Raw genomic sequence first — 11150 nt, 5'->3', positions numbered from 1 at the left:
GGAGGTTAGCGGCTCCACCTAGCTCCGGACATCATTCTGGCAGCAACTACTCCGGCTGTGATTCAACAAAGGAGGGTAAATTAGGTAAGTTTAGAGGTGATTTCATTTATACGTTCGAGTTGATTTAGAGGAGTTAGGTGATCCAATTAGGGTTTATGATTGGATCTGGATTTATGTTAGCTTCTCGAGGATTTGATTTAGCTAATTTATTTATATGTAATTAGCTAAATCTAGATACCATGTATCACAGGACTTTGACACGAGACGAGCATCTCGACGTCGGGTTTGGACTAGATTTGGACCTTCCTATTGGAGGCGGGTACCTTGACTTATCTTTGATAATATCATGTTGATATGTTTAATAGGTTATAACCTTTAGTAATAATTATGTTTATTCTTGTTTTGATATGTCACTACCGGATACCTGTTACATGTTTGTTTGCTCACCTGTTATGCATTTTATGTAAGTATCCACATGATTATATATATGCTCATATGGTAGTTACATACCATGCCTCATTATGCTCAGGACCTAGGTTTTTATACCCTACCTGACCTGTGTACCTTAGGTCTTCAGATTTGACCATCGATACTACGGTACATATTTTATATATATGGATATTGGTATGCTGATCAGGTTATTGCTATGCTTAGTGTCATGCATCATCTCGCATGATTGCATGCTGTGCGATAGTTTGCTCCATTATTATCGAGCACATCGCCAGTTACATGTATCTGTACACACCACCACTCATGGGTTAGTGGTATATCAGACAAGTGTGTGGCAGTTCTGCTGTTTGGCTCTGTTGATCTGGTGACTCAGCGTGGTAGCCGGCAGACAATTCTGCTATGTTTGGCTTTGCTGGTTTAGTGTAGAAGCGTGGTAGCCGGCAGGCGGTTGGACTCTGTTTGGCTTCGTTGGTCCGCTCATGGGTAGTGTGACGCAGAGTGGTAGCCGGCAGAGAATCCTCCCCGTCATCGTGTACTGGGAGATGAGAGCATTGAGCTCCCCCATTTATGATTTGGGGTAGGAGGATAAGTGTACTCCGACAGCATCCCATCCACTCGGTCACTCATCAGGAGTAGTGACGGCAGAGTGCACGGTTGTCACAGCCCTACCGACTCGGTCTCACCATTGTGTGTGAGATAGCTGACTAGCGTCAGGGGTGACCATGTCATTGGCATCATATGCATTTATGCATTTACTGATTGTGTTTGCTGCACTTATATGCTGCATTTGAATGGATGCATATGTTTGACAGCATACAGGATTTATGATACTCTCGGTCTGATAACCTGACTATTCTGATAGGAGGCTCTGGTGAGTACAATTCTTTTCAGCCCTTTTCTATTGTGCATTCCAACTTTTGTTCAGGAGACTGTACTCCATAGTCATTACTGTCTGTTATAGCTTACTATACATGTCAACTGGTATCTGCTGAGTTATTGAACTCACCCCCGTGGACACTATCTTTTTCAGGTACCTAGTTGTTTATGGAGTTGCTTGGAGTATCCTACCTACCGGTCCCCACGTCACATCAGAAGACCTGTCTCCGCTTTTATTTATGTGCATTTTGGTATACGAAATTTATGTATTTCGTTTTGTGTTCCAGTTATGTTTCTGGAGTGTTATGTTATTGTGTGGTGTAAGCCTAGCCGGCTAGCAGTCTTTGTTTATAGTTGTATGTGTTGTCTATTGGATTTTCGCTGTGTTTGGTTTTGGTACAACCGAGTGGGCTGTTAAATTTATATATAACTGCGTGGTTGTATTTTTGTGGTATCAGCCGAGTAGGCTGCATATATAACTGCGTGGTTGTGTATATATATTCCGGCCGCCTGTGGCTGATGTATATTGTGTCTGTAGAAATATTTCATATTGTCACCCGTACAAGGGAGGTGCTGCCGAAATTTCTTCGGATAGGGACTTCCCCGGGGCGTGACACGGAGGATCGGTCGATCGAACAAGAAGAAATCAAGGCAGTGTTCAGATCAGGGCAGAACAGATCAGAGCCCGATCAAAGTTTGATCGGTCGACCGAACAGTAAGATCGGTCGACCGAACCATGATGACTCAGCAATGCCAGCATCGATCAAAAGCAAAAGGAAAATGGGCGGATCGGTCGACCGAACCAATCAACATTAAAGCAACATTAAATGAGGATCGCAGCAAATCTCGACGAACAAGGAAAAGCCTGTTCGGTCGACCGAAAAGAGGGATTGGTCGACCGAACCCTTAATGAGCAATTAATGCCAGAGATCGAGTCAGCGTCAGAATCCACCCAGGAAGGAAGGGAGCTGGTTCGGTCGACCGAACGTCCATTACACCTATAAAAAGAGGCTCAAGGTTTGAGACTAGGTAATACTCTTTGATCGACTGAAGTTCTCTTCTACAAGCTACTCGTGCTACAAGTCTTCATCAGCTCTGCAAGTCACTTCGTCCGATAGTGTCGACCAAAGCTTCAACTCCATTACTTGTCGGTATATTTTATTAGCTTGCATTGTAATTAACTTAAACAAGATAGTAGGTTGTTACTATCTTGCTCATTTTGTACGTTTTGCTTCTTTCAGAGGATTTTGGAAAAAAGGGTTATAGTGGATTGCCCATCAGTGCGATCAAGGATCGTGGGCCTTCGAGTAGGAGTCGACCTAGACTCCGAACGAAGTAAACAAGCTTGTCTTTCTTTTTACTTTCCGCTGTGCACGACTCTGCTTTCAAAGAAAAAGAAAAGTTTTAAAAAGGCGTGATATTCACCCCCCCCCTCCTCTGTCGCACTCATTCGATCTAACAATTGGTATCAGAGCCTCGTAAGCTCTGAAATTACTTAACTGTTTTTCAAAGCACCTTTTTAAAACTTCTTCTTGTTATCAATCATTTTAGAATTTTTTTTTCTTATTGTTTGTATATTTCAAGCACTACTAATCCCAAGATGAGAGTCTTGGAAATTTGTTTGTTATTCTTTTAAGAATATTGATGTCATATCAAGAAGGGCGAAGTATCTACGACCCTCCACCGTACGATCAAGTCTACTTCAATTCCTGGAGACAAATGATGGAATGCTTCATTGGAAACAACAATTTCAACAACTGTATTGCGCTAAGACAACCTTCTCGAAACTCAGAGTTGAACACAAAGGTAATAAAATATTTTGCCTAATGAAGTCCTGTGTCAATTAAAAGGTTACAAGAATGCATTCGAGATGTGGACCAAATTGATCGAGCTTCACGAGACTCCGTCAAGGCTAGAAGATCAAGGCGAAAGTAAGTTCGAATCCAAGTCTGAATCCGGAGAGCTATCCTCAGAGCCAGATCTAGAAGAACAAGACCAAATCAACTTCACCGCACTAGTGGTTGAGGAAGAGGCTGATGGATCCGAACTCTAGTCAGAACATGTGTCCAAACCCAAACCTAAGTCCAACCAAATGCTCGAGCCTGAATTCGAAATGGCAATGGTCGGGGGAGAATCATAATGAGGATTCAGAAGGTAAAATTGTCAATTCTAAATTTAAGGTTCATATAACATGTTTTAAGTGCAGTGCAAAAGGACACTATAAAAGTAAATGTCCGATGAATTGATCTGCACAACCGGAGGCAAAGGAGGAATGATAACGAGTCTGTCACACTCGTAAAACAAATTAACAATGAATAATTCCATGAACCCCTTATCTACACAATCATGTTGTAGTAACGAGCCCAGGATCGAACCTCGAGGAACAAACGGTATGATGTAATCTAAGATTGTATTTTATTCCTATTTTTGGGGTTTTCACATATAAATGGGGGTTTGAACTTGAATTTAAATCTAACAAAAGAAAAGCACAGCGAATAAGAAATTAATCTAATGCATAAAGAAAACTTAACTATGTGCTAATGATTAGTCCAATACGCATTGTCACACTACGTAATGGATTTCATCTTCAACACAATTAAAACACGAATGAAATAATATGACTCAAATAAAATCTATTCTAAAGTAGAATTGAAACCCTAATTAAAAACTTAACAACTTAACAATTAAACAAACTCTAGCAAAACTTAAACTAGCTTGCATAAATGAAATTCTAGCTTCCAAACACGAATTAACCTTCAACAAGAATAAGAAATGCTAAATGGCAGTGATAAAAACATAACTAAATCAAAAGGAATATAATCTATCTATAAGAAAAGTAACAAAGTGAAATAAACCCTAACCAATCCATTCTCACAACCAATCTATCAAGCTTCACTCTCTTGCCGTCACACAAGAGTGTCAAAGTCGAGAACACCCAACTCTGGACCTCAGCGGAGAAGCTCTACAGCGTATCAGCTCGAGGAATGCTCAACAGTGCCGACGGACCACCCCCGACACGCTGTGAACACCTCAAAACCAATCACCGGCTCTATCACACCCATTCGATCTAATATTTATGACATCTAGATAGAAACATCTAGATAAGTTAATGGTTTTAAGGGCGTTATACACCCGTCCTTCAAGATTAAAGAGGAGGCAAAAAGAACTTTTGAAGTGTACTTTGATAAAAATCTAGCACCTACCTCTTTTACATTTTGAAGTGTATTTTGATAAAAATCTAGCACCTACCGCTTTTACATTGAGAGGAAAAGAAAGTTCGTGTGAAGCTTCAGATACAATTTTATGTTCAAACTAAGAGAGAAAACTATCAAAAAATTTAGAAAGTGAAAGATGCATTATAAGTGATAAAACAACATTTAGATTGTCCACAAATTAGTAATGAAAAATAGATATAATATTTGAAATTATAGTATTTATAGGTCTTCTGACTTAAACTCTTCTACGATGTATTAACTCTTGAATAAATCAGTTATGAAAAATAGCATTTAAATTTATATTGTTATCATGGTTTCTATCCAGTATTATAGTTAACATATTTGATACAAGCCAAATAGTCTTTTCTTACAATGTGAATAATCTTTTTTTAATAAATTTTAATTTTTTGGTTATATAATTTTTTGGTAACAACTGCACTTTGTAGCAGTTAGTGTTGGAGCAATTAGTGTAACCCTAGGTTTTGATAATTGGGTAGAGGTTTAAGTTAGGTTGATATGTGTATTTGAATTGTGTAGATTTGTAAGATACATATATGACTAAGCTTGATGACTTAGTGTCTAGTGAAGGATGAAGCATCCGAGCAACCGTGGATAAGGCAGCAAGGACAAGCCGAGGGAAGTGCACTTCGAAGCATACCCGAAGGATGACATTGGAATAAGCTGCAAACTTGAATGCATATGAGGGACAAGAGCCAAAGGAATAAGACTTGAAGGCAAGAGGTCAAGACCGCGAGAAAGAGTCAAGTAAGTCATAAGGGTCCGAATGCGAGAGAAATATATTCGGGAAGGAAAATTTTGAGTTTAGGATTTTACTAGTTCACTGATAAGTGGACCAGTCGATTAATGCAGCGCACATAAAATTTCTGTACCTGATGACTATGGTACTGTAGTCAGTTGATTGATATTATCATCAATCAATTGATATATATAATGAGACCAATGAAAAATAATGGTGAAGAAAGGAGCGAGAACAAGAGAACCGAAAATTATAGAGATATATATACACTTTGCTGACCTTTTTTACGATAGAATTGAATTATGCTGTCTTTTAATGGTCACGGGTTAAATTCTATCAAAACCAATTACGCCTGTATATATATATATATAACTTAATCCTTGAAAATAATAATTAAAATTAAATAATAAATTAAAATTATTTTGTTTTATAGTGAGGACGAGGAGGAGGAGGAGGTACCCTTAACTAGGGGTGTTCATTATTCGGGTCAATCTATTAATCTGCCTGATCCAAATAACATTCGGGTTATTTGGTTTGGTTAAATGAAATTCGGGTCGGTTGAATGAATTGATCCAAAATGTTAATTGGGTTAATGGTTTGGTTTTAGATTTAACTCCCCATCCGAATAACCCGTCCGAAATTCGAATAAGGAATTAATATTTATTTTTTATTTTTTTAGTATAATTTTTGGAATGTGTAAGTTTTTTTCTTATATTGAATGAAATTATTTTATTAAATTTGGAGCTTATTTATTTATAAATGTAAATTATTAAGAGTTTATTTATTTGAAGAAGTTTGAAATTTTGAAATGAAAAGAAAATTGAGTTAATTGGTACCCGAACCGAATAATCCGAATTAGTTTCGGATAATTCGATTTGGTTTATAACTAATTTGATTTGATTTTTGATTGGATTTAGAAAATTATAAAATCTGAATAATCCGAACTCAATAACTTAAATAATTCGAACCGAACCAAATGAATACCCCTACGGCCCTACCCCTAACTTTTATCAGTTTATGGGCGCGTCCAGATGGCCCCGGGCGTCAACAAGAAGTTGGAAAAATTCGTCACGTCTTCTGATGTAAACAATAATTTGTTAACACTGTAAAACGTCCCTCCATACGTAGCCAAAAGCCACAAGCCATACCAACTCGCCGTGTGTTTCTTCTTTATCCCGCTAAGTGACAATCGAGACCGTCCACGTGTGACGTGACCAATCGCATCCCTCCGATCTCAGACTAATCACAACAAACGATGTTCTCGTGCGACGAAGCGACGCGGCGCGAGTTCTTCCGCGTGACCCCTGGCCGGCGACGGTCAGCGCGACGGTAGCACACGCTACCTTGGACTTCCACCTTCTATATAAAGCTCGAGATCGAGAGAGAGCGTGACTCGAACGGAAAGGGTATTTTTTTATAGAGCAATCTAGGAATGGCGGAGAGTTCGAACTCGTTGGAATCGATCAAGAAATGGGTCGTCGACCACAAGCTTCGCGCCGTCGGTAATAAACTATTCGATCGTCCTCTTCCTTTTCTTCTTCTTCTTCTTCTTCCTTTTGATGAGTTTGCTGACAATTGATTTGCGCGTTTTGTGGTGTGGTGACCAAAAAGGGTGCCTTTGGCTAAGCGGGATAGGTGGCTCCATCGCGTACAACTGGTCCCGACCTAACATGAAACTCAGCGTCAAGATCATCCATGCCAGGTTTGATTCTCTCTGTTTCCCATCCTCAAAGGTTGTTTGGGTCTCTAATTCGTAGTAGCCAACGAATCTGTTTGCTTAAATGCTTCTGAGAGACTTTCCCCCGGCCTCCATACTTTTCAACAGCTGAATTAGTATAAGGTAGAATGGTTCTGGAGCTTAATTGAGATTATAGATGAGCCCTTCTATTGTGCCCTAATTGAATCTGATGAAAACCAAGCTTTACCAATGTAAATGTATATTGGACCATGCGTGACCGTGTAATGGGAATGACCATGGCCTCCCCGATGAGCGTTCCTCTGCTAATAGTAGATGCAGGCTCTTGAATTGAAAAGGCTCTCCTGCCTCATGATATCCATGTTTTTAGGTTCACAATTGCAGTTTGGTATCAGTAAATCACATCCCAGAAATATCAGTAATGAATATCATTCCAATGTTTTCTTAGAGCCGTTCGCTCAGGTTGTTTTCTTTAACGAAATCAAATTTTATCTCCATGTTTCAGAGAGCATTTCATACTGTTCAAAAAGCCATTGTGTCACATATTTTGTATTTTGCTAGTAGGGCTAAAGAGAACAGATGCTAATGATATCCCTTACTCTCTTGTTCCACTCCTGGGCTTTGCTTCCACTGAAAACTAAATTGACACTCATGGTAGTAGAGCATTTTCCATATAAAATTTATTAACTTGGTAAAATTTTACTTATTTAAATCCTTTGAGACAACTATCAAAATTAATTCTGTACAAACAAACAATTTCTTTTGTGTATCCAGTATCCCACTTTCTTAAGCAAGTTAACAATATCATTGCCAATGTAGGATATATCTTTGACTAAAGTTTTAGGTTAAGTCCAATCTCTGAGCTAGGCCTGAAGATATTACTTACAGCTCAAGAGGGACTTAGCTTCTGACTGATACAAAGTTGGCCATGCTTGTGTTTAGTGTCATCTCACTAGTTTGAATAAGTTTAGATTGGTTTTGCCTTATTCTATCGTAATATTTTGAGACGCTCTATTGCAATCCTGTCAATAGAAACATGTTCCTTGAAGAGACAATTTAAAGGGGCATTGTTTCTATTTCCATCAAAAATTTCTTTTTGGGGTGCACTGCTAATCATAAAGAACTTAAAAACTGTAGTCGTTTAGAAAATGTAACCTTATTATCCTTAGCTCTACTCATTAGGTAGCTGATATCATGAGCTTAGTTGCTTCAATTTCTCCATTTGAGCTTGGCTTGAAACTTAACCTTTTCTCTATGTGCACCTGTCTTGTTTGTACAAAACAACTTCGGATCGACTTATATCTGTTTGCTTATATCATTGCGCATATCCTGCAGGTTACATGCTCAGGCTTTGACACTTGCTGCCTTGACTGGCGCTGCAATGGTCGAGTATTATAATCAGCAGGAATCAGGAGCCAAGGCAGTCAAGTATCAGAATCAATTCTTGGTACATCCGCACAAAGAATAAGGAACCTGATTACAGAATTCCTGCCCTGCCTTCTGCTCTGGCTTTCCCCCATTCAATTGGTGATAAAAGGAACGGCACATGTTTCTAGAGCTGATAATCTACTACAAAATGTACTCCTTTTTTTTCTTTTTTCTTTTACATTTAATCTTGGATACATGAATCCTTAATGCAAAATAAAAACGTATAGTATTGATTCACTTCTATGCATAGAATGAGTTTAAATGAAATGAGTTTGTCTATCAGAATGGATTGCTTGTATGCGTTCATATTTTTTGGTCCACTAACTTTTAATTTACAAAGAATAAAGCTTTAAATTATGGTCCTTCAATACTAGTTCTTTCTCTATCGTTATATCAAGGGAACATGAAACTAGTGAATGATCTAAACACTGCCAATAAAATCATCAGAAACCATAAAATCTCCATTCTTATCTTTTTTACATAATTAAAGCCCCTAGCAACTAATAAAATAGTCACACCTCCTATAGTGTTCCTTTCTTGTGTAATAACATTATAAATACTATGAATTGATGGCTTGCTTTCTATGGCTAAACAATCTAATAACCATTTGAGTAGTCTAACAATCGAAATTGTATAATTTGATCATACAAATAGTAATCATACAAAAAATCTCAGGGTATTGTTTAAACTCATGCCAAGTTAATATAATTTGATCAAAACTATCATTTTAGTATTTTTTTTTTTTTTTTGCTTAAATTGTTCTCTTGCAATTACTTTTCAATGAGAAATAATATAGAAAAGAATTAAGAGAAAGCAACGAGCAAGCTAGATAGTTTGAGCTAGTAGAAATGTAAGAAAAAGACAATCAATAAAGAATTTCCAAGAGGATCACTTGAATGCATTCTAAAGTTACATAGTATGAGTAACATAAGCACGGTTTATTTATTTTTGATGAAATGAATTGCTACCTTGCAATTGATTTTCGATATTAAGCAAAGATTAAAGATGTTAAGCAGAGTAAAGAACAAGTATCACATAAAGTGTGTCGACGGAGAATTCCCTAAGAGGACAACAAAGATGCATAGCATGTTGACATAATTTGTGATTGGCCTTCAATGGTACTCACAAGTCACAACTTTAAGAAGAGTTGAGAGCATGTATCCAATGAAATGCATGATCTGTGTGAGTAACATTTCTAGTTAAATATATAATCTCTTTTTATTTAGATTGATCCTACAATGCTAGATTAGATAGTTAGTCTAATCTCAATCTTAAGTCTTAAAGTGTATCAAGTTATGAAGGGTAAAATAAAGCTAGAAGAAAGAGATACACTTGAGAAGTGTAATGGCAACTCTTCCACTTAATGACTTTTATATATGACCTTTTTCATAACATAGACCCAAATTAGAATTAATAGGAATGAAATGGAAGGAAAGTTAAAAGAGAAATATAGAAACAATAACTACTTCTTGAATGTTATATATTCTTATACTAATTCATTATCTAAATCACTAAATTAAACTAACAGCCTGTTTGGAATGATATGGAATTCAATTTCTTTTAGAATTGGAATTGAATTCCATGCTTTGGAATGATTTTTTAGCTAAGAATTGATATGGAATTCAATTCCAATTCCATCAAACAAAGCAAATGTAAATCACACCTCTTTATGTGTGATTTAGATAGGGAATTCAATTCTCTATATTATGTCCATTGTGCCCTCATTCTCTCTTCTTTGTAAAAAAAGAAAAGAAAAAAGAAAGAATGATAAAATGGTAAAACATAAGAATTCCATAACTTAAGTTGCAATTCATTCCAAATATGAGAATTGCATTCAATTACTTATGGAATTCAATTCATAATGGAATTCAATTCAATTCCATGACTTAAGTTATTTCCAAACAGGATATAAAGGAGGCGCTAAGGAGATGTTCTGAGGTGCCAATACATTCTCTTAAAAGAAAATTTGATGGTCTCTTAAGAAGGTCAATACAAAATTTAAAGTAATGATAAATTGAGATTATTCACAACTTATAATGACTTAAGTTGGATTTTTTTTTATGTCTTACCAAAAATCCTCTATAGAATAGCTAGGGATGTTCTTTTTCTTAAAAGGGTACACTTTTATTATCTATAATCAACTTATCTCGCAATATACAGTGCAAGTTAGAACTAGACAATGCTAATTTCTCATCATTCAACTTTCTTATTCGGATAATTTATACATCTTTTTTTTTAACTTTTAGTAACTTGTAAATATGAAATTAATCATTGCATTACAAAGATAATCCATCAACTTGCACTCAACTTATTTATGATTTCTAGAAAAAAAGCACCATTAAATATGTGTCATTTATCAAATTAACTTAAGCTTTACATGCACAAACCTAACTCCACTAATAAATTATTCCATTCACGATGAATTTGGCATTGTAAAAATTCTCCATCTAATTCACGAATAATTTATTTATAATTATAATACATTCAACCAAAGACATTTAAATATTTTTAAAATTAACAAACATTTTGAGAAAATGTTTGCACTGGTGGCTTGGGATGTTGGCTATTGGGTGACACAATGCTTGCACTTTCGGATTTATAATTATCTTGATAACCAGTGAAAATTTTTTGTTTATCCAGACTGGTCAACTCTTTTTGTCAAATTAAAAATATAACAAACATGGATTTATCAAGAGTGTGTAGATATGTATCTTTAGGTAAGACAAAA

The 11150-nt window shown here is 36.5% G+C and overlaps 1 protein-coding gene across 1 annotated transcript; it reads left to right on the top strand.

The window, feature by feature from the left end:
• The first annotated feature begins 6643 nt into the window (after positions 1-6643).
• Positions 6644-8659, top strand: LOC121967211. The gene is made up of 3 exons (XM_042517296.1): positions 6644-6800; positions 6910-7000; positions 8330-8659. Exons 1-3 carry the CDS (start codon positions 6731-6733, stop codon positions 8460-8462), a joined length of 294 nt encoding a protein of 97 aa, XP_042373230.1. The 5' UTR covers positions 6644-6730; the 3' UTR covers positions 8463-8659.
• The last annotated feature ends 2491 nt before the right edge of the window (positions 8660-11150 follow it).

This window comes from Zingiber officinale, chromosome 3B (genome assembly GCF_018446385.1).
Source record: "Zingiber officinale cultivar Zhangliang chromosome 3B, Zo_v1.1, whole genome shotgun sequence".
Classification (NCBI taxonomy): Eukaryota; Viridiplantae; Streptophyta; class Magnoliopsida; order Zingiberales; family Zingiberaceae; genus Zingiber; species Zingiber officinale.
This window is presented reverse-complemented; position numbering and strand designations above follow the sequence as displayed.